This window comes from Gracilinanus agilis, chromosome 5, assembly GCF_016433145.1.
Source record: "Gracilinanus agilis isolate LMUSP501 chromosome 5, AgileGrace, whole genome shotgun sequence".
NCBI classification, from domain to species: domain Eukaryota; kingdom Metazoa; phylum Chordata; class Mammalia; order Didelphimorphia; family Didelphidae; genus Gracilinanus; species Gracilinanus agilis.
In genome coordinates this window covers 168149386-168174256 of record NC_058134.1, presented here as the reverse complement: position 1 = coordinate 168174256, position 24871 = coordinate 168149386, and the positions used below count along the sequence as shown (strand labels likewise).

Below are 24871 nucleotides of genomic sequence, written 5' to 3'. Positions count from 1 at the left end.
TTATTCTTCCTGTTGACTCCTTAGGAGCATAGGGCCGCAACCATCTCACGCCAGCGGACTCTGTTCTGGGCAACTTCCCCCAGCTGGGCCCATGTCATTCCGACTGTTTTTGTTTCATTTTCGGCAGATCTTCGCCAGGTCTGTTTTGGTCTTCCGACTTTCCTCCTCCCTGAAGGGTTTCAGCTCAATGCTTGTCTGGCTACGTTGTCTTCCGGTTTTCATAGTGTATGTCCTATCCATCTCCACTTACGTTTCTTTATGTCCTGACTAATGGGATACTGGATTGTTCTTTCCCAGAGACTAGCATTGGAGATCTTTTCAGGCCATCTGATGTTCAAGATGTGGCGTAGACATCTATTAACAAAGACCTGTAGTTTATTGGTGTTAGGGCTCATCACTCTCCAGCTTTCTGATCCATATAGGAGGACGGCCTTTACGTTGGTATTGAAGATTTGGAGTTTAGTGACGAGGAACAGTGCTTTGGAGATCCAGACAGACCGCAGGGTGTTAAATGCCTGTCTGGCTTTCTTGATTTGGTTTCTGATGTCCTCATCTGCCCCGCCGTCCTTGCTGACTATGCTACCCAAATAGGTGAAGTGGTCCGTCTCCTTGATGTTTTCTCCCTGTAGTTGGATTGGCAGGTCCTGTCTGCTGTTGACTGTGATCACCTGGTCTTCTTCTTGTTGATCTTCAGACCTGTCTTCTCCGCCTCTTCAGAGAGTCGTGCAAGTTTGGCTTGCTCATCCTGCTGCTTGTGAGAAAGGAGACAGATGTCATCTGCGAAGTCAAGGTCCTCAAGCTGTTTGGTATGAGTCCATTGAATGCCTGTATTGTTGTCCTTGGTAATTCTTCTCATGGTCCAATCTATGACCATCAAGAAGATAAGGGTTCTTATAGCACAATAGTATTCCATCACCATCATATACCTACAACTTGTTTAATCATGCCCCAATTGGATAATTCCTCAATTTCCAATTCTTTGATACCTCAAAAAGAGCTGCAATACATATCTTAGTAAAAATAGGTCCTTTTCCCTTTTTTGGATCTCTTTGGAGTAGAGACCTAATCATGGTATTGAGGAGGCAAAGGGCATTCACAGTTTTAGAGTCCTTTGCCCTGCTCAACTCTTCAACTTACTCACTTACCATGGATCACTCCTCCACCCTATTTCAGTCACACATAAAAATAGTCCTTGATTTTCTATTTGGGGAGGGGGAGTAATACTATCCTCCCAATTCCCAAGTTTCTCCATTTTGGAATTTTCCTCCATTCCCCGTTATCTTTCACCCCAACTATCCAAGCTTTTGGCAAGGCCTGTTGATTTTACCTCTGTGAGATCTTTTGTATATGCCCCCTTCTTTCCTTGATGTTGCCACCATTTGAGTGCAGACTCTTATCACCTCATGCATAGACTAATGCAATTGCCTGATGGTGGATTTGTCTGCTTCAAGTCTCTACTTCACCAAAGTGATTTAGCCCCCAGAAATGATTTTCCTATAGTGCAAGTGCAATCATTGGCATTCCCCTACTCACAAACTCAAGTGGCTCCCTATTGTCTCCAGTATCAAAAACAAAATACTTTGGCATTCAAAAACCCTTCACAACTGAGTCTTCTACTTTTCTGGTTTTCTTATGTCTTATTCCCTGACATTTACTCTTTAGTCCAGTTACCTCCTTGTTAGTCAACAAAAAAGACACTTCTCTCATTCTGGGCATTTCCCCTAACTGTCCTGACCCTCAAATACTCTTCCTCATCAATTCTTCTTTCTGACTTCCATGACCTCCTTTAAACTAAGCCCCAACCAAAATTCTATCTTTCCAACCCCTCTTAAATCTAGTGCCTTCCCTTTTGTTAATTATTTCCAATTTATCCTGAATATATCTTGCTTTTATATCTCTAGCATTTAACACAGTAGGTGCTCTTAGTATATTATATATGTATATATAATATAGTACATATATATATATTACACATTTTGTAGTATATGTATTTATATAATAAGAGTATATATTTTGGTTGAAGATGTAGGTTCAAATGCTGCCTCTGACATATATTTACTGTGTGACCTTGGCTGGGAAAGTTATTTAAACTTTCAGTGTCTCCTGACAAACCTCCAAAAAAGAGGAAGATCCTTATTAGGAAATTTTTATATCAATGAAATCACAGGTTTGGTAAAGAAAAAATTTCCATCATTATTCTTATTATTACTGTTATGGAAAGGTTATGCTATATCGGTAGAGGTAGTTCTTATTCCTATTGATGATATCATCATCTCCCTCATTACACATGCTTGAAACATCAAGGTCAGATTAAAGCTCTCTGTTCTTCATCCTCAACACACATTCAGTTGCAAAGTTCTATTGATTCTACCTTCAAAATATCCCTTGAACTGAAAGTCTTTCTCTCCACTGTTGTTTAGTACTGTACTGCAGGCTTGGAATCACGTCTTAAATTAAATTTTATTTTATTTTCAGTTGTATATTCTTTTCTTCCTGCCTCTCCCTCCCTTCTGTTGAAAAGAACCAAAAAACAAATCTTTTGTTACAAACATGCATAGTGAAACAAAACAAATCCTTCAAGCTTAATCAACTTTTCCTTATTATCTTGCTACTTCCATTCTCTCCCTTCTCTAATCAACCCTTGTCCCAGTTTCCAATGAATTTTCCCAACAAAGAGGGTCCATTATATTACTCCCTTTCTCAAAAACCTTCATTAACTCTCCTGGAGTTTGAGCACCTTTCCAACTTTATTTCACATTTACTTCTGTTCAGGCATTCTAGTATCCAGCTAAATGGTATTATTAGATGGTCCCTGATTTATCTTCCATCCATTTACGTTTCCCAGGATTGGACCTCACCCTTTCTATGTTAAAATCATCTTTTTTCAAGGTCCATTTTTAGGTGCTGTATCCTTTGTGAAGCATTCTTGATAACCCTTGACTGAAAAAATCTTCTTTTACCCTCCAAAAATTCCTAGTTATTTGTCTGGACCTCTTCTTGGCTCTGATCACATTTTACCTTGTGTTATATTTATTTGTTTATATGCCATATGCCTTCTGATAGACTATAAGCTCCTCGAGGGCAGTGACTACCATTTTAAACTTTGAATCCCCAGCATCTCTGGAGTAAAATGCCTTGTATACAGGGTGTCCTAAAAATCTTAGAGTAATTTTGAGCTATTAAAGTTTTAATAAAGTTATTATTAAACTATTAGCGCTTAAAATTTCACTAAGACTTGAGACATCCTCTGTAGTAGGTTTCAGTAAATGTTTGTAGAATTGAATTGTGAGGTGCACATCTATAATCCTTGCTCCCAGAAAGGCTAAGGTTGGCAGATCTCTTGAGCTTCAGAGTTCTGAGCTCCTGTTGGGCAAAAGCAGATGGAGTAGCTGTGCTAAATTTGGCATTAATATAATTTGCCACTTGGAGTGGGGGCGAATAGGCATCACAATTATGGACAAACTGGCCCAGGTTAAAATAAAAAGGAATTAGGTCAAAGCTCCTATGCTGAGACAGGTGCCTCAGTGCATAGAAAGTCTGACCTGGAGTTTGGAGGACTAGTTAGTTGTGTGACCCTGGGCAAGTCTCTTAACCCCAATTGCCAAGTCCTTACAACTCTTTTGCCTTGGAACCAATATTTCACATTAATTCTAAGACAAAAGGTAAGGATTTTTTAAAAAAAGGATCCCATGCCAATTAGAATGAGACTGGGCTCATGATTACTCATGAGTTAGGGTTAATGAGTCTTTATAAATAAAGTAATGGTTTTACACAGGTATGATTGAGGCTGCTAGATGGCACACTGGATAGAGATATTTGGCTTAGAGCCAGAAAGACTCATCTTTCTGAGTTCTAATATGGCCTCAGGCACTTACTAGCTATGTGACTCTGAACAAATTACTTAACCCTGTTTGCCTCTGTCTTCTTATCTGTAAAATGAGCAGGAAAAGGAATCAGCAAACCAGTCCAGTATCCTGCCAAAAAACCCTCAAAAGGGTCATGAAAACTTGAGCACAACTGAAAATAACTGAAGAACAATAATGCTCAGGCTGGAGTGATTTGGGGTAAAAATCTAAACCCTTGTACTTCTAGCCTGGGCAAGAGAGGGAGACCCAGTCTAAAAAATAAATAAAAATAAAAAATTAAACTGTCAGTTTACTGTTTCACTTCCTTCCTCCCTCCCCCAATAGTTTATTGGTATAACCCATATTTTGGACATCTGTTACTCTCCCTGAGGTTGTATAATGTGTGAAAGATCTAAGAGCTTTTGCTTTCTTGTATGTAATGAGTTTTTGCTATTATTCTCATAAAAGCTCATGATACCTTCAATAGTGTAAGTTTCGTCCATTTTCTCAAGGGCTCTTGAGCAGATTTCTATAATCATTCATTATGCCAGCAAAAAAGAAATGTGGGGAGCCCAATGTTGGCTTTCCTAGGAGTGAAGGTGTTGAAAGGCAGCAGATACACAGTCCTTTTCTACATTCAATGAGAAAACTGTAGCTAACTGCAAATGACCTAATAAGCTTGATCATTGATCTCTAAGAGCAATTCACACCAATCAAAAGGCATATTTAGTCTCACAAATTCAGTGCTCCAGATCGATGCTTTGTTCCCACTCTGTGCAATCATCCTCTTTCTCTCTCCTTAATGGAGAGGATAGGAACAGCTCCCCGGTTTACCAGGCTGCATTGGTTTTGAAGTAAAAGACCCTATTTGTTCTGATAACCTGTGCCTTCGATCAATGCTAAATGTATTCATTTAATAGATTTTTTGGATGCCAAGTCTATCAGTCAATTTAATGGCATTGAGCTCAAATCCCCAGAGTCATTGCATTATGTAACTGGGTAATACATCAGTGTTGGAAAAAATACAAATATTTAAACAGAGCAGACATTCCAGCTTGCCTCTGTCTGTCACATTTTTCCATTTCCTTGATCCTTGTGACCCTTAATATTTTCCCCCCAGGACATTTGCTTTTTTGGCTAGTTTGAATGATGTGTTCATGATGGCTCTAATATCCACCAACTGCTTGGTTCCCCCTTTTTCCTGTTGGGTCTTCTAGCCTGTTTTCTCACTTATCCTCTTGATTATGCCAATAGAAAGGGATCCTCGTGCCTGCCCTAGGAGTTTCTGTAGAGATGAATAGATGTCACCTGGATAAGTGATGACCTTGACAGCCCAGTTTTAGTGTGAGATTGCTGCTAGAGAAGTTAGAGATTTCCAAGGAGTGGATTATAGGAGGTTCCCTGGTACCTGCTTCTTTTGTGAGTAAAGTAATGGTTCCATACTGCTATGACTGAGGCTGGAGTGATAGGGGTACTAAAGTACTTCCAGTCGGGCAGTGGCCATTTGTGATTCCAATAAATGGATAGAGATTGGACTCAGATTTTGTCGATGTAGGGAACCCACATATGAGTAAATATTTTATAACTAATGTACAAAAGCAATTTGTCCTATAATATTAGATTTCCCTGATAGACTAAGTAACTTTCATAGTGTCACAAGGCCATTATGTGCACTATACCATACTACTTCTCAATGGAAGTGATCTTAAAATGATCCATCTAGAATAGTGCTATCTAAACCTACTCGGGTACATGGGTTGATACCTATAAAAATGGAAGAAAATAGCATGATAGATGTTCTATAGATTATGTCCTGGTTTAATAACAAATTTCCTTTTGATCTACTTTTGACAAACATTTTTGTAAATAGTAATAGTAATATTTCACATTAAGTATTTTAAGTTATGCAAAGCACTCTATAAATATTATCATATTTGTTATCCTGAGAAACCCCATGGGAAAATGCTAGTTATTACTTTTGTTATTTTACAGAAAAGGAAACTGAGGCTAAGAAGTTAGGTGACTTTTTAAGGGTCAAACAAATATTAAATGCCTGAGGTAAAATTCTTTTTTATTCCAAACTCATCACTTTAGCCATTAGGAATTATCACCTACTTAGTCATCAGAATAGACCTTGATCCCACTTACATTTATCTACCTCTTTGTGCTTTTTTCTAACTCTGACTATTACTCACATTACTCACTTAAGCCTCATAGTTAGGCTAACTGACAGAGTCAACGATAGGCTAGATTGTGAAGTCACATGACAGCCCACCTACTAAGTGCTTAAGATTTATTGAATGAAAGGATGAATCAGCTTAGGTGAAATTTATCTTCTTTGACCTTAGTCTCTAAATCCCATTATTCTCTCCTCATGCCATTTGGAATTACAGAATTCACTTATTATATCCGTCTTTTCTTCTATCAAAACATGCTTCCAGGAAAAGAGATGAAACTCACTTATACTAAGGTATAAATGATGAATGAAAGACAATGTTGGATACTGAGCCAGCCTCAGAATTAGGAAAGCTTAAGTCCTTCCTTTGAGATATAACATGTTGTGAAACCCTTGTGAAGTCACTTCTCAGAGACTCTCTTGAAAATGTGGTGATTTGAATTAGCAGAGGAAGTTTTCTCCGCTGGTTATCCCCTATGGTAATGGAATAACAGATCTATCTTCTATCCCCTATAAATGATGGAAAGCTTGAAATGTTGCCATTCCAAGGGACACTAATATTTAAAGAAGAGCTAAATAAATTAGGTTCTAAACTTGAAACATTAGACATAACCTACTTGTGATGGTTTATTTCTCTCTGGCTTGATGGGACCTTTCCTTGGCCAATCAAGTCATACTTTATTGATGGTTCCTAATCTGCCTACAATTAAGCTGATTTAGCTAACAAAACCCCATACATTTCTGCCTATAGGAAGTTCACTCAGTTTCCTTACAGAATCCCATGAGAACCAACTATAAAGAAAAACCAAGTATAAAAGAAGACAGAGAGGGAGATGGAGGGAAAAGGAAAAATAAAGAAACAATAATTTCAATTTATTTTTGTACTGGTACCTGTTTTCTTCTGGGTGCTAAGAAAATCATGTAGGGATTAGTTTAGGGTGCTGTATGTGATCTAAATGTGTATTGTACTATGAGGTAATGTATATCTGCTTAGGTAACTGCAGGAAGCACTATCCAGCCTAACCCCCTCGTTACATAGAAAGGAAAACTGAGACAAAAATTATTTTGAAAGGTTAAAGGATTTGCCCAATGTCAGACAGCTAGCAAGTGGTAGGGATATGATTAAATTTTTGGTCCTCTGATTCACAGCTTTGTATTTGACTCTATTGTACTACCTGACTGTTTTTTAAAAGCACATTCCCCCCACCCCAGCATTGCACTATATTTTCCATATTCATAAAGGAATTTAACAAATATCATTACATGATATGAGCAGGCATCTATAAACAGATCTCTGCTTCTCTCTCACCCAGACACAATATTAAGAACCTTGGTTTAGGCAAAATTTAGACAAAAAATAATCTTGAAGTTAAATTCAGATTTAACAGGGGCAAGAAGGCAAGAAGTGTTAATGTGACTTAACTTTGTTAATTCAAGGAAATGGTGCATTTCTTTAAGATGGACACAAAGGCATCTTTGGAAAGGGCTCCAGCTCCTTTGATTTAACATTTTAGGCAGGTACTGCTTACAGACATTGTTTCATTCATCATCATCAAATCTGATTGATTGAGCTTCCTTGTGGGCTATTGATGCCAGGAGATCAAGACTGCTCTGAGAGCATCTTGAGCATGTGGACAGCTAAGCTCTGCAGACAAAAATGATCTATGCTGGTGAATATCCTGGTGCAAGCTGTTTGTGATGGATAGGAAGCTGTCCCCATGTTGATGGAACAAGAGGCTGGTCAACACAGGACTTAAAGGCAAGGGCTTGTGGGTCTATTTTTTAAGTATTCCTTTTGCCAACTTTCTGTTTGAATTTTTCTCAGTCTCCTCAGACATGAGTGCTTACACTGACAGAATATTCTTTGTGATGAATATTGTAACTGAGTTGAGGCAGAAAATTCAGAAGGCCAGGAGAGGCCACACAGCTGGTAAGGATCAATTTAGATTGAAGCTTCTGTGTATTTTAGCTGACTTTAGGTACTAAATGGCTTAAAGAATCTATTCATCTAAATAGGATGTATTTAGGGATTATGCATATGATGTTAAATTGGCTTAGAAGAAAAAGACCTCACAAAACATTTTTTTTCTTTTTAATATGGTAGGTATCGACTCCAACTCCAAACTTTTTCAGTTTGATACAATCTGTATCTAGATCCTCTGTCTCCAATCTGAGGACACAGACCCAGAATTTCATTTCTGTGTTTTCATCAGCATTTGTTCTCTGAAGCAGGGTTAGATTATATCCTGAGGAAAGTCAGCTTTTGATTAGTGATCTTTGAGGGAATTTTGGTGGCCTGTGTGACTCTGGACAAATAGTTTAATCTCTCTGGGCTTTAATTCGCTCATCAATAAAATGAGTGTGCTAACTCCATCTTGAAATTTCTCAGATCAGCTCAAAAGAGCTGACTGTTAATGTGTGAGTATTTATACTTCAGAAATCAGCAAGTGTTATAAATGAGGGTTTGAGTTATTGTTTTGTTGATTGTCTAGCTTTAAGAAAGTGATGGAGAAGATATAATAACATACATAAAACTCAAAAGAGTATATGCCACCCACCCCCTGTTAAACATTTATCTGCCTACCTTTCAATAAAGGGGGTTGAACTAGATGATTTTGAAGTTTCTAACCAGTTCAAAGTTCTACATTATTTCTTATTTTGCCCCTGTTGATGGGGAATGGAGGGAACCACAATGAATAAATATCATGGTATTCAGATTAGCAGTGAGATACCCTGAGATTTAGCCTGTTCTGCTTTGTGAAGATGGCACATTCCTGCTCTGAACTACTGCTGAACTAACAAAGAGCTTGAGAAGGCTTGGCCTTTTCTATAATTCAAGCCGTGGGAAGAGGAAGAAGCAGAATCAAGTTTGTCTTCCTGATAGTAGATGGTAAAAACTATTATTAAAAATTAGGGAGCTGATCTCAGAGTCATAATTGCCTGGTTTCAAGGTCCTATAGCTGATACATAAAGCTGGGTGAAGAACTTTGGCAGGTTGTTTTTCTTAGGTCCTCCAGTGCCCTCTTGACTCTAAGATGCCTAACCGGTAAGCAATCAACATCGATAGAGGGAGTTTTCTTCCTTGAAGCACATTAAAACAACTATACTAATGAAAGCAAAGGTCTGGTCCATGAAGACAATGTGAAAAAAAATTCACATTTATATAACATCTTAAACCCCAAGTTCTAAAGCATCAAATGGTTTTCTTATAATAATCCTGTGGGGTAAACAGTATAAGTATGTTATCTCCATTTTATAGATTAGGGAAATGAGGTTTAGAGATGTCAGTTGTAAGGATGCAGGATGGGACAAAAAAGAGCCAGAAGAAGGTTGTTGGTGACAGTTGGTGACAGTTAAGACCAGAGGGGATTCTGGGTAATTCTTGGGAGGAAGAAGGAGGAGGAGAACTTCCAGTGGAGGACTGAGAGAGGGAGGAGGAGAATATCTCAGCTTGAATCCAGTCCTGAGGGCTTCCTGAGGATCTTTCTTTGGACATTGATACCTTTATTCCCTGGTCAAAGGCCTCCCATCGCTTCTCACCCAGCAAGACTTCAACCAACCAGTTAGCTAAGTTTTGGGACTCCATTTTGGGAGCCATCTCTTAGTCTCCTTCTCCCATTACCCAATCTTGCTGAGAGACCTTTTCTGGTCTATCTTACAATTATAGAAAAGGATAGAAACAGAAACAGAAGGAGAAGGGGTGGGGGGAGATGCTTAGGAGTGGGAACCCCAAGGTTCCCACCCTAGTGATGGACCCCATAGAAATAGAGAAGAGGGCACCTCAAAATCCCTCTGCCCTTCACCCCTTTCCCAAATCCCTATATTGATATTAATAAAAGATATTCATTAGCCAGATAGTGTTCCAGAGAGCCTGAGTGACAACAAGGTGGAGGGGAATCACAGCTTGGTCTAGCTGCCTCCATCTTGGAGCCAGACTACCCACTGTGAAGTTGGCTGACCTCGGGGAAGGCTTGCATGAACCCTGCCCTCATTGGGAATTGGATTGGGGTCCCCCATACTTCCTCTTATAGGGAAGCCTCGCCCCTAACTCCCTTGGGGTGGCACAACCATCCAGGTCACCTAGTTTTGGGGTGATACCCCCTCAAAGTCTTGGCAGTGTATATTCAGCGGGAGGGGAGAGCTAAAAGTCCACCATCATAGACTTTCTCTCTCTCCCTTCTATCATTAACATTGGTTTGCTGGCTCTCTTTATTCTTATATAGTGCCAGAGCTAGGATTCAAACCCAACTCTTTCTTGACTCCAAACACTTTTCACTGTACTCTCGGCTTCCCTTCAGGATCACAAAGAGAGTAAATGGAAAGAGTAGAATTCAAACTGAGGTCTTCTGACATTAGTCCAATGTTCTTTTAATCATATTACATTGCTTTCCAGCTTTTGCTAATATATTCTGATCAGTTTTAGAGGTAAAGCAGAAATTGATTCTGGAATCAGAAGACTCAGGTTTATAGGTTTGCTCTTCCACTCCCTGGTAGTATGACCTTAGCCAAGTTCTTTTATCTTTTTTTGGCCTCATCATGCTTTAAAGGGGGTGGGAGAAGATGGCCTGTCAAGTCTTTGCCAGCTTCAAAATTCACCTCTAAGGTAGATAGGCAGGATAATGGATAATGCTCTGGGTCTAGAGCTGTGATTCCCGAAGTGGGCGCCACCTCTCCCTGGTAGGTGCTGCAGTGATCCACGGGGGCAGTGATGGCCACAGGTGCATTTATCTTTCCTATTAATTGCTATTAAAATTAAAAAAATTAATTCCCAGAGGACTAAGAATATTTTTTCTGGAAAGGGGGCAGTAGGCCAAAACAGTTTGGGAACCACTGGTCTAGAGTCAAGATGAGAATTAAATCTGACATCAGACATCTATTAGTTGGACAAGTCATTCAACTTCTGTCTGCCTCGGTTTCCTTAGTTCCAAACTGGGCATAATAATAGGACCTCTTATGCATGATAAAATGGGATATTTGTAAAGTGCTTAGTACATATAGGAGGTGCTTAATAAATGCTCATTCCCTTCTTGGTTTCTATGATCCTCAATTTATATGATTGCTACAACTAGTAATGAAAAGATATCTATTTTGTGCAAGATTGGGTACATCTCTACCCAATACTAAATATACCAATATACTAATATACTAAAGATTGTAAAAACAGACACGTTATGTACACCCATTTTTGTTGGGGTATGGTTGCCTAGCAAGACTTTGGAATTAAGAAAAGACATTTTATGGACACCAGCATTTTCAATTCCATTTGTTCCCAGAGTAGGATCCTTCTTCATTAATCCTGGGAACTAAAGTTGCTTGTGGCTCTAACTTCTAATACTGAGCAAATAAAAAAATCCTTTTCTTCTTATCTAAATATAAAAGATGTTGGTGGATGTGGAAGAAAGAAAATAAAGCGTAGAGAAGAAGGACCACTGTATAAGACCATTGAAAACCACTATCTCGCAGGGCTATTGTGAAGATTAAATGAGATATTTGTAAGATGCTTAGCACAGTGCCAGGAAATTGGAAGCATTAAATAAATCCTAGTTCCTTTCCTTTTCTTTCTTTCCTTTATATAGACACTTTGTGATGAACTCAAAGAAATTCAGATATTTCCTGATGAGAAGATACATATCCCTGAAGGTGAGAGAGGAGAGATTCTAATTGTCCTCATTTTTACATTGCAGATAGACAAGGATCTTGCTCAGACTTTTGTAGCAGGTCAGTGGCATTTTCAGGAATGGAGCCAAAGATCTCCAGATTCCTACTTTTACCCATCCATTTATTCTGTCCTTGTCTCCAGCAAAGTACACTGACTTTGAAGAACAAAGAACTGAGAATCAAGAAATTTAGGTTTTTGTTGGGATTTTGTTTGATTGGTTGTGAGTTCTTCAATTTTCCTTTCTGCAAAATGAAAGTAATGATATCTGCAACTTATTACCTCCTAGAAATGTAAAGGTCAATTAAAATAACAAATTCAAGATTTTCTGGTAATATTATCCAATCTGTAGGAATGCTCATATTTACAAAGTACTTCCAGGATTGACTAGGGCAGGGGTTTTGGCCGTGAGAGCCATAAATGTCACATTTTTTTAAATGTAATTTCATGAGAGCTGTACAGTGCTCACAGTGCGGCTCCTGTAACGGCATCTGAAAAAAAATTGATTTTATGGCTCCTGCAGAGAGAGCCATATCTGGCCCTCAAAAGAGCCAGATAGGCTCGAGAGCCATACATTGCGGACCCCTGGACTAGGGGTATTTAAGTTCTGGGTTGATAGAAGGTATAATCTCAGGCTACTTCCTTTACTTGACTCTCTGTGATAATCACATTTGGACTGAATTGGAAGAGGTCAGTCTGGAACAATGAAAAAGTCCAAGTTATAAAACATCTCTGAAGAAATGCAATTTTATCATCTGTAGATACCTTGTAATAACTCAAAGTAGGCTAACTGAATATGGTTTAGCAAAAACCTAGCTTCTAGAAACAGAACAGAGAGAGCAATTAAAACAAATTAGCCTAAACAGTATCATTTTTGTTTATATGGTGGTTACATTATTTCTATGTAAACTGGTGCTTCTGAAGTGTTAGAAAACCCCTTGTCATGCACTAGATGAATGATCCAGTAATAATCTGATTTATACTATTGGGTTTTTTTTCCTCCAGAGAGAGAGGAAAGATATCAATTTCTTCCTAGTTTCTCCCCAATGCTGATATTTCTAAGTTGTTGAAGTCTGAATGACTTACAATGGATATAAAAATAGTCCCATTTCCTGCTTCATGCCTATCCCAGTGGTTAGGGTTAATAATGGACATTCTGTATGGTTTGGCCATACTCTGCAAATAGTTAGCAAGGGACTCCTCTTGGAAATACTGCCCAGTAGCCTTCAATCATAGGAGTTTTCCCAGCCTGCTTTGTGGAGACTGTTCAATCCCAGACTTGACAATGTTAGCTGGCTGTAGCCCAAGGAACTCAGCTTTGCCTTGTTTAGACTAATCATCTTCAATGGCTGGACTGCTTTGGAGGGGAGCATTGTGTACTCTAGAAATAAGCATGCATGTTTCTGAGAGAAGCAAAGAAACTGATTTCACAGTCCTTAAAATGCTCTGTGACTGCAATCATTCTGACAATGGGTTTTCATTTGAGAGGCTCCAAAGACTCTGGAGTCTCTAACCACTCTCTGATGAAGGTTAGAGGAGAGGGCCAGGCTTCCCTGAGAACCTACCTCATTAGGATTTTTCTTTTTCTGTTTGGAAGAGTGCCAATTAAATCTTACTTAGCTGCAGAAATTGGGACCCTAAGGAGTTGACTCTCAGAGATCTAGAGTATTTTGAAGTATTATCTCTGGTTGATCCTATATAAAAAGGTAAAGTATGTCTTTGTCTCTGCTGTTTATCTCATGGCACTCCCAATACTACTGGGATGTTCCTCCTTGAGGGAAAGGGATGGTTTAGTTTTTCCCTGCATCAATAAACTACTTAATAAAGGTTTGTTGAATGAGAACTAAATGCTTTCTTCTTGACTTTCCCTTTTAGGCACTCTTCCTAGTCCTGGTTCTCCTCTTTCCTTCTCTAGCTGACAGTAAGCTATATATTAATTTCTCCTTTTAACTAGTGCCCTTAATCCAATGTTTATTCCTAATAGTTGAGAATCACACCTTCCCAGGGACACTTGAGTTTTAATTCTGTTCAGTCACTTTTCAATCATGTCTGATTCTTCATGACCTCACTTGAAGTTTTCTTGGCAAAGGTACTGGAGTCGTTTGCCATTCCCTTCTCCAGCTCATTTTACAAATGAAGAGACTGAGGCAAACAGGATTAAGTGACTTGTCCAGGGTCACACAGCTACTAAGCCAGATTGGAACTCAGAAAGCTGAATCTTCCTGACTCTAGGTCTGGCACTCTATTCCCTGTGACACCTCGTTGCTTCTTGAATTATAATAGTGGACTTATTTGACTAGGCTTGTTAGATATGGCTCTTTCACACACTGCGATTCAGCCAAAATGACCCTGTTGTTCCTTTCAAACAACACTACCTCATGTCAGTGCCTTTGCCTAGGCTGATCCTTGTGCCTGACATGCCTCGCTTTCTCATCTTTGGAGCCTCTTGGAATTCTTAATTTTCTTCAAATCTCAGCTCTAACGTATGAATCCTTTCCTGATCTTCCCAGTATTAGTCCTTCCCACTGAAATTATCTCACATTTATTGTGTATATACTTCGACATGCACACATTCTCTTCCATTATGTAATGTAAGCATTTTGAGAGCACAGAATTTTTTAAAGCATTTATTAATTGCCTGCTATATGCCAAGCACTGTGCAAATATATCTCATTTGATCCTCACAACAATCATGGGAGGTAGGCACTATTATTATTATCCCTTTTTTATAGTTGAGAAAACTGAGGTAGCCACAGTTAACTAAATTACCCAAGATTACATCAGTGAGATTTGAATTCCGATCTTCTTGACTTCAGGCCCAGCACTCTATCCCTTGTGCCATGTAATTGTTTCATTTTTGTATCCCTGGCACCTGACAAAATGTGTGGCATATTTATAGTCAACAAACTCTTTTTTAAACCCTTACCTTATCTTTGAATCATTGCTGTGTATTGGTTCCAAAGCGGAAGAATGGTAAGGGCTAGGCAATGGGAGTTAAATGACTTGGCCAGGCTCATGCAGCTAGGAAGTATCTAAGACCATAACTGAACCCAGGACGTCTCACCCCCAGACCTGGCTCTCAATCCACAGAGCCACCTAGCTGCTACCTTAATAAATTCTTGATTGAATGGACATAGGTTCATAGATTTGGATGTCATCTAGTCCAGTCTCCTTATTTTACATCCGAGGAAACTAAGATCCAGGGAAACCAAGAGATTTACCCCAAGGTCACGTAGGTTTCAGGTGGCAATGCTAAGATGGGTACCAATGTGCTTTCGCTCCTGGTCTTTCAACCATTTCTTCCTGCTTTCCCTAAGAAGTCCTTAGTATCTCTAACAAATGAGTCTCTAGGGGCTAGATTTCAGTCTAATAGGAGAGATATTTGTAGATGGAAGAAACTTCTCAGCAGCCCTTCAGATGACAGTGAACAATGACTGAGAAACTGTATGTCTTTCCGGAAAGACTGAATGTGTTTACTCCCACCATTCTAATTCCCATTCGACAGTTCTGTGTTTTGGCTGGCAGGTTAAAAACAAATAATGGATTTCTGTACTTACATTGTGAATAAGTGGTTCCGGTTCCGCTAACACTGAATCTGTTTAAGTGGAGCCTGTGTGTGACCACATTCTTCTGGGGCTGGAACAGAATGATGTGCACTTTGGGTGCAAATAAGCATCCGAGGACCACAAAGCCACTCAGGCTGACTGAGATGCACATGGTTGTAGTCTGCACCTGGGAAGAGAGGATTTGCTTGGTAAAGTTCTCTGGCTGTTAAAGAAAATGAAGACAATTAAATGAAGAGTAAAGTAGTCCTCAATGGGAATTTTCCAGTCCAGTTTATAGAAATTAAAAAAAAAAGTACAAGGCGTTTGATGAGATCTCCTCTTTGATTCATCAGTGATTCAATGAGATAATGATTGTAAAGCTCTTAGCATCATCCTGGTACATAGTGAGCATTATATAAAAGTTAGTTAGAGGAAGATGATGATGGTTATGGGAATTCACATCCCCAGAGTTTAGTGCTTTAAAAAAAAAAAGGTAATTGCTTTCTGTTCTTGAATGAATATTTTACTTGTCCCACCCTTTCCCTTATTCTTTTGTTTTGCTCCTCTGAACTGTTAGACAAAGCCACAGATAAGAAAATGCCAATGCTGGATGAATGAGTGGCTGGCATGAAGATGGTTTTGACCAGTATATCTGGTATCTTTAAGATTCACTGCAGTGTTAAAAAAAATGGGTCCTCTTTAAAAACAATCTTCTTGTTCCTGTGAGGAATCCCTCCACTATGGAGCACTTGTGTCAAACTTGAGGTTATGGGCTTTAACCCATCCACACAACTTCTAGTGTGACCAGACTTAAAAATTGCAATTGGAAAATGTTTGACAGCACAAAGAAAAATACATTTCGACACAGATAATGTTCATTTGTGGTAGGGTTTTCAAGTAATTTTGGGGCAGTAAGGATCTGTTTCTATTTGTTCAACACCATCTATTTAAAGTACCTTCTATGTTTTTCTTTTCTTTGTTGAATTTCTAGAAACTTTGATCATACTAATCACCAGTCATTCTTCGTTCATTCTCTTCCCTGGGTTTCAACTAGTTTTTTGCTTTCAGAGTGGTCTGACCTCCCTTGTCACTTGATTCAACATCTCTGACAGTGGTTCCTTGTTCTTTCCTCTTTTATCTGTAAAGGCATCCCTCAAGGCTCTTTGCTCAACTTGCTTTCCCCCACCCCTCTCCCTCTGTGCTGTTTTCTGGATATGGCCCATAGATCTCTCTCTTTGGTTCCCTTAGGTATGCCGGCAACTCTCGAATTAGGACTAACATACATCTCTGAGATGGGACCTCAAGGGCGCTGTTCCTGAATTTAACATCCTGTGTAATGGAGTAGAGATTTTGATTTCCCTGGGATGTGCTTTCTAGCTAAGGAAGGTGAGTTTCTGGGTCAGAGGATACATCAGTAAACACCACGTATTATTCTTCTCAGATACTGATTTCATTCATTCATTCATCTATTCATTCATTTCTAGGACAGGATAAGGACTGGATCTGTGAATTCACTGATACTCCCAGATGAAGAAACTCTGACTCCCAATGTGGGTCAACATGTTCTCTGAAACTTATCATTTTCGAGAGTTCCCGAGAGATCTGAGAGGCTGTATCTAGCCCAGGGTCACGTAGCAAGTATGCGCCAGAAGCAGGACTTAAATTTAGGTCTTTCTGGTCTAAGGTCAGTGGTCTCTCCATTATGCCCCACTGCTTTTGGTACATGTACCTACCGTATACAGAGTATTGCTATGAACTTCGAAGACATATGACATTCTTTTTGCTCTCATGGAGTTTACAACTTGGCATATTCCTAGAATTTTAGAGCTAGAAGAGACTTTGGTTCTTCATCTATAAAGTAGAAGATGTTCAAAGGGGCTGAAAAGAGAAAGCTGGTGGCACAGTGGATAGAATGCTGGACCTAGAGTCAAGAAGACCCGAATTAAAATCTAACCCTCAATATATACAGGCCATGTGACGCTGGGCAAGTCCCTTGAATTCTCTTTCTCCAACTGTAATATGGAGATAATAATATATCTACCTCATAAGGTTGCCGTAAGGATTAAATGAGATAATATTTGTAAAGCACTTAGGCCCAGTACACAGTGGCCTATATAATATCCTTAATAAATGCTTGTTCCTTCCCCTCCTCCCTTCCCAAGGTCACATAGCTAATATAAATCAGGCTTCAAACTTTGATCTTCTGACGCTGAGTCCAATTTCTTTTCATTATATAATTCCAGGAGGAAGATGAAACAAATAGAGGAAACTAGAATATTATGTCTTTTAGAGAGGCATCAAACAAAGTGTTCCATGAAATTCTGTGGAAAGGTCACTCCTGCCTTGGCAGAGTGGACAGAGCACCAGCCTTGGAGGCTGAGTTTGAATCCTGACTCACACTTACTAAGTCTATGACCCTGGGCAAATCATGTCAACCTCTCACCCTTCCTTTGGACTAGAAAGCTGTAGAGAAGATGTTGGCCTGCACTGATGGAGGAATGCCTTTATCTAGCAATTCTTTGTATCAGGAACACGCACTTCTAATTCTCGTCCCTGTCCTATCACCTGGCTCCTTCCTCTGCTGCTTATAGACATGACAAGGTCCCCCTCATCCTTCTAAAATCCTCACTCGAGGTGGATATCTCCTCCAGCCATCATCCTAAATATGTTCTTTCTTTAGTAGCCATACTCCTTGAAAAAAATCATCTGTATTTGTGGTCTACTTAACAGAGTCATAATAGGCAGCAATGACCTATAGATATCCCTGGGCATCACTTTCCAGGGAGACATACTTCCTTCTTCCCTGCCACAATTCTCCAACTTGTTATACTTTGCTATTTCATGTAACTGCCTCCTTCCTCCTTCCTTGGAGTCCTGTCACCATAGAATCTTTCTTCTGGGACCTTATGTACTTATTACCATCTAGCTTGTCATCTCTGTCTCCCTCTGCCTCTTCCCAAGGGTTGGGGTATTGAGTAGTCTCAGACACATCATGGGAGCTCTCATGGGGATGAACTGACCCATGGTGGACTGTCCTCTGTGATACTCCTGTTCCCCAAATTAAATTTTTTCAGGACATAAGAATTCTTACAGTTTTCCTTCTTAACCCCTTGCTATCTGATTCCTGATTTCACCACTTGATCAAAACTGTTCACTCCAAGGATGTCAACCATTTGAGGTCATCTGTACTGTTTGTGGGGGAACAGCAAAGGCTCAAAACAGGGTACTCGAGGCAACTGAAACTGACTCATGAGATTCAACCATAAAATTTTCAGTGTCAGTAATTAGGCCTAAGAAATCAGCAAACCTTATAAATCAAGGCCTGATTTATTATTATTGTGATTGTCTAGTCTTGAGAATGTGATGGAAAAATTTGTTAATAAGGCAGATGAATCTTCAAGGTTTATCATGAATATTTTTCTCCCCAGAGAGCTGGTTGTTAAATATTGACAGCACACTACTAGCCCAGAATAATTTTTATTATTGGATACCTAGATAAATTTTACTAAACAAATTCATTTCTCCAAACATTTATACACATCTACCTCAGAACTTCCTTGGCATTGGTTCAGGATTCTTCTATCAAAAAGAAAAACCACTTGGTCACTATGTTGGATTGGTGCCACTCCCTAAAATAAACAATTAAAAGGAAATCCATGTCTTGTACTTTCAAAACAGAAAAACTAAGGGAGTTTGCTTCCTTATGGCATTATTTATGTTTTCTTCTCTGAAGCATTTTCTGTTGGCCAGTGACTCTTTAGGGGGATAACCATTTCAAACCACTGTGACCAGAGTTCAAACTAATTACTTCTACAGTTATTTATAGTCCAAGCCTCCCAAATTGCTTCTGTTGAGGATGGCTTCATAAATATTCCTTTAAAAGAAGCAATACAATATACTCCCTAGAGACAAAATTGGAATGTGGGTTGGAGATTCTACATAGAAGAGGGTCCAAGAGAAGCAAGGCAACTCGCTGATTTCCACCAATGAGGAGAGAGTCCTATGTCATTGGGTTTTGAGGTAGCTTTCTACTTTAATCCAGAGAAAATAAATGCATAAATTACTATAATCAGAACTCTTGCACTTTTTAAACTAGTTCCCTTAATATGGCTTTTCTCCCCTCTTCATTCTGGACCTGTGGTTTTAGTGGGAACTCCCTCTCCTAAGTCAGCTTAGCACTTGATCCACAGCTTAGAATCTTAGAGACTTGCTGAGAAGTCCATCACTTGTCCAGGGTAACACAGTAGGATGTGGTCTTCCTACTCCAAGACTGATTCTATCAAACATCCTCCTTAACAGTTTTCAAAAAGTTATTTTCAATCATTTTCCAGTTATGTCTCACTCTTTGTGACCCCATTTGGGGTTTTCTTAGCAGAAATACTGGAGTGGTTTGCCATTTTCTTCTCTAGTTCATTTAACAGATGAGAGAATCTACAAACAGGGTTAAGTGACTTGCCCAGGATCACATAGTCGGTAAGTGTGTGAGGCTAGATTTGAACTCAGGAAGATGAGTCTTCTTGACTCCAAGACTGGAACTCTATCACTGTGTCATCTAGCTGCCCTAAAATAAGGATGGATTTTTTCCCCTACCCAAGTTCACAGAACCCTTGAAATTTTGACTCATAAATGGGATATTAAGAATCCTGGATGTTTGGTTGTGTCTCATTATTTCAATGGAACATACTATTCATGGAGTTTTCTTGGTAAAGATACTGGTTTAGTTTGCCATTTCCTTTTAAGGCAAACAGAAGTTAAATATAAATCAAAGTTACAGAGATGGTTATATTTTTATAGAATGAAGTCATTTTTCTAACTTCTAATTCCTGTTTAGTTTTTAAAATTTTTTTTTGTGATAAGTGGTGTAAAGAACCTAATAATCCAAGTTATTCTGGAGGATTTATTTGGTAGACTATATTGAAGTTAAGTAGGTGGTACAGTGGATAGAGTGCCAACCCCGGAGTCCAGAAAACCCAAACTCAAATCTGGTCACAGACATTTACTAGCAATGTGGCCCAGGATGAGTCACTTAACCCTGTTTGCTTCAATTTCCTCATCGGTAAAATGGGCTGGAGGAGGAAATGACAAACCCCACCAGTATCTTTGTCAAGAAAACCCCAAATCCAGTTGCAACTATGACTGCTCAACAGCAAGAACAACAAAAATATATTGAACTGTGTCAGTGATTTTTTTACCCGCCAATTTTTCAATTGTTGTAGGGGTTTTCTCTAGTCAAATCTTAAAAGTAAAGGCTCTCTTAATTAGATGTTTATATTCTCGGGCATAGTAAGCTTGTAATCAAAGTGTTTTCTTTTTCTCATTTATCCAATTTTTTTAAAATTGTACTAAGGGAAATCAAAGCTCAGGAAGTTAAGTGACTTGGCCAAGTTCACACAAATAATATGTTTCAGAGACGGGATTTGAATGTTCTGATTCTAAAGCCAATGCTCTTTTTACTGTATTATACTTATTCAGGGAAATATCTCAAATCTGTTCTCTTTAGAGGATGGAATAAAAATATTTTGTTCTGTTTTTGCCTTCCTACGGTTAGTTAGTGGGATGGTCTGAGACTGGTGGTCTTCTCAGTGGGCTAGAGAAGCTATTATTAAAAAGCCAGGCCACTGGGGTTTTTTGTTATTCTGAGCCACCTAGCATGATACCCTATAGAGGAGGGACTTACAAATAAATATTTCTTGAACAGAATTGGACTGTGTTGAGATGAGGAGGAAAGAAGTGTTTTATAGAAACAAAATCATAAATCCAAAGGCTATATGCAGCAAGGCTTTAAAGAGGATAGAAGAGATAAACATTGATTTTGAGTCTATTTTTGGGAGCAATAAAATATATCTGAATATCATGTGATGGTATTCAGAGCTCTTTGCTACTTCTAAAATGTTATTAGAAGCATCTTTCAGCTTAAAGCACCAAGCCAAGGCATCCTGACAGACCTGGGTAAACCACAACCCTGCCACTAAAAGCAACACCACTGCTCCGGGGGCCACATCATGTTCTTTTGAACATTCTGAACATTACAGGGTTCATTGTGACATTTCCAATAGAAGTCTCTTTGCTGGGAGAAACAAATGAGGGATATCATCTGTAAGGGGTTGGCTTTTAGAAAAACCTTTTACCTTCCTTATTAAAATCAACACTAAGTATCTGCTCCAAGGCAGAAGAGCAATAGGGCTAGGCAGCGGGGGTTAGGTGACTTGCCCAGGATCACATAGCTACGAAGTTCACATCTGAACCCAGGACCTCCTGTCTCCAGATCTGGCTTTCTATCACTGAAGCACCCAGCTGGTGCTTATATAAAGTGCTGCTGTAATGAAGTGCTCGGTAGGCAAAGAAAATGTAGAAAGGGGCCAAAGAGGCATGCAAAGACTTACTCTGTAGTCACTCGAGGTCACATAGAAGATCGGGAGAAAGGCCAGCCAGATGATACAGGTGGTGTACATGGTAAAACCGATGAACTTGGCTTCATTGAAGTTCTCGGGGCACTTTCGCGTTTTGAAGGCGTACACAGTACATAAGATCACCAGGATCACGTCGTAGGAAAGCGAAATCAGCATGCTGGAATCTTTGACGTTGCATTTTAGGATCACTGTTTCCCGCTTCTCCGGCAGGGTATACCTCCGCGTGCCCGGAGCCTCGAGGATGAGCCACACAGACACCACCACGATCTGCACCAGGATCAGACTCAGGCAGATGAAGACCTGAGAGCTAGGGCTGATGAATTTGGGCCTCTGAGCACCATTCTTGACCCCATTAAATATCCGGGCGATGCAATTTGTCTTTGTCAGCAGGGCTGCGTAACACACTGCGAAGGAGCTGCCTAAGCCCAGACGTCGGAGAGTACAGATGACGGGGGACGGCTTAGCAATAAAAAAGAACGTCATGCAGTAAGAAAGACCGACCCCAAAGAGTAAGATGTAGCAGAGCTCCCGGCCAGAGGCTTTGACCAAAGGGGTGTTGTTGTGCTTTATAAAGACCGTCACCACCATGCAGGTACACATGAAGCCCAAGCATGCAATAGTGACGGGACCTATGGCCCAAGCATCTTCCCACTTGATGTAGTCTTCTGGGAGGTCAAAACAGCTAGACAGGTCTGGACTGGGCCACTGGCCGGGCCCACAGTCCACACAAGTGAACTCATCAGCCAAGTACTCATAGGGTTCACAGGGGATGCAGATCCAGCAGCAGACATCCCCTGGCTGCATATTCTTCATTTCGTTGGGAGCACAAGGGTCGCTGCACTGGGAGGTGGGGATGGAGTTTCGGGACCAGTGGATGGAAGTGACATCCAATGATAAAGTTTCGGCCCAGTGACCAACCTTTAAGTAGGAGTATTTGCCACCAATGTACTGGAAATTGAATACGTTGTATCTACCCATTCCATCTCCAAAGGTGTCAAACTTGACAATGCTATCTATTCCTTTGTTCGGATTGAATGGAGCTGTGAAAACAAATTGAGAGACAAAAGAATATTATTTAGATGTGTGTATTTTTTTTTTTACTCAACCACTAATTCATCTTTCAGAAGACCCGAGACAAGTTAAAATACAGATTCTTAAACTCAAACAAGCAATTATATATTACACAGATTACTGACCTTAGATAATTCCCAGCCGGGTGACCTTGGGCAAGTCACTTAACCCCAACTGAGTAGCCCTTACCTCTCTTCTACTTTAGAATCAATACTTTTGTATTGATTAATATTTATTATATTACATTACAATATTATATTAATTATATTATATCATGTTATATCATATCATATCTTATAAAATAGTATTGAATCTAAGATGGAAAGGGAGGGTTTAAAATTATTAGTTTATGAGATATAGCCAGTCCAGTCAAATTACCAAATTTATTCCATTTACTTAGTATATTATTTTCACTGACTTACCTGTATTTTCCCCCCCTAGTGTCATGAAAGCTCCTTTAGGGAAGGGGCTATGTTATTTTTTATTTGTATCTGCAAGATGAGTTTAGTAACTGGCTTATAGTATAGACTTAATAAATTCTTGTGGAATAAATGAATACATGCATGTATGCATGCATGAATGAATGAATGCACAAATAAGTCATTTAAAAAGATTTCTGACAACTATTATCAACAAGGCAAGAACCCAGGACAACTCCAAGGGACTTATGATAAAAAAGGATATTCATGACTATAGAAGGAGCACACAGAATCTGAATACAGATTGAAGCCTACTATTCCTCACTTTATTTTCTCCATGAATTTTTCTCTAGTGTAAACAATATGTGTGTTGTTGCACAACATGACGAGCAGGAAAATATATATTATATGATAATATATGTATAACCTATATCATATTGCCTGCTTTCTTGTAGAGGGAGTGGTGTGGGAGGGAAGAGGGGAAAGAATGAGACATAGATTTTTGGTCAGAGCTAGTGTGAGAATTTGTTTCTCTTAGAGAAACATTTATTTTAACTTATAACAAATCATATGCATTTTATTATTGTTACCATATATCCTCTATGTAAAAAAATGGTAACAAAAATAAAATCAAACAAACAAAAAAGAAAAGCAGAGATAACTAGAAAAGTTCCAGAAGACCTGAAATATATTGAGACTTTAATATTTTCAAAAAGACAAAAAAGCTGAATAACTAAATCTACAAATGAGCAACTTTAAGGTCTATTTCCTGCAAAATTCTAAAATGCTTAATAAATGTTTCTTGACCAATTGGCTAAATAAAAAAAAAAAAAAGCTTTCTGAGTGAAGTTAATGCTTGGTACTGAGAAGAATTCTTTCATTTCTTCCATTCATTTCTTGCCCTGGAAAGCTATTCTGGATTTGTTCCTGAATCAGGAGTCCGAAGACTTTGATATGAATCTTGCCCATACCACTTACTAGCTAAAGGGTGTTGGACAAATGATGTAACTCTACTGAGCCCTTTGCTTGTAGGAAGGGGAAAGCATAGTTACGTTACTCACTTCACAGAAGTATGAAGACTAAAAAGGTGCATAAATATGAGTTTTTATTATGGTTATTACTATTACTGCAAATATTATTGATTTCACAGGGGTAGCTTGGCAGAGTGGATAGAGAGTAGGCTTCTATTAGAAAGAACTGAGGGGCAGCTAGGTAGTGTAGTGGATAGAGCACTGGGCTTGGAATCAGGAAGATTCATTTTCACAAGTTTAAAATTTAGCCTCAGACACTTCCTAGTTGTGTGACCCTGGACAAGTTACTTTATCCTCTTTGCCTCAGTTTTCTCATCTGTAAAATGAACTAAAGAAGAAAAAAGCAAACCATCTTTATCAAGAAAACCACAAAATGGAGTCTAGAAGAGTGGACATGACTAAAATGAATAACAACAGAAAGACCTGGGATAAAGCCTTACCTTTGACATCTATTGTCTGACTGACTGTGGGCAAGTCACTTAATCTCTTTATCTCCCCTGACTATTATTACATTGTAATATTATTATATTATAAATTGTAGAATAGGTACTGACCTGCATCAGTATAGTTTCTACACTGGGTGTTCCATGTACCAGTGAAATCAAGCAGGTGTATTCAACACTCCCCTCCCCAAATTATCTCCCTCCCTCCCTCCTTCTCTTCTTCCCTTCCTCCCTCTCTCCCTTCTTCCTTTCCTCCCTCCCTCCCTCCCTCCCTC

At 39.2% G+C, this 24871-nt stretch overlaps 1 protein-coding gene across 1 annotated transcript in view; it reads right to left on the bottom strand.

Moving 5' to 3' along the window:
- The window catches only part of GRM3 (glutamate metabotropic receptor 3), a 132513-nt gene that overhangs the window by 10940 nt on the left and 96702 nt on the right, over window positions 1–24871 (bottom strand). The window contains exons 3-4 of the mRNA XM_044678614.1: window positions 21606–22672; window positions 15235–15409 (exon numbers count right to left, since the gene is read on the bottom strand). Of these exons, the coding sequence (XP_044534549.1) occupies window positions 15235–15409; window positions 21606–22672 (1242 nt within the window). The remainder of the gene's footprint in view (window positions 1–15234; window positions 15410–21605; window positions 22673–24871) is intronic.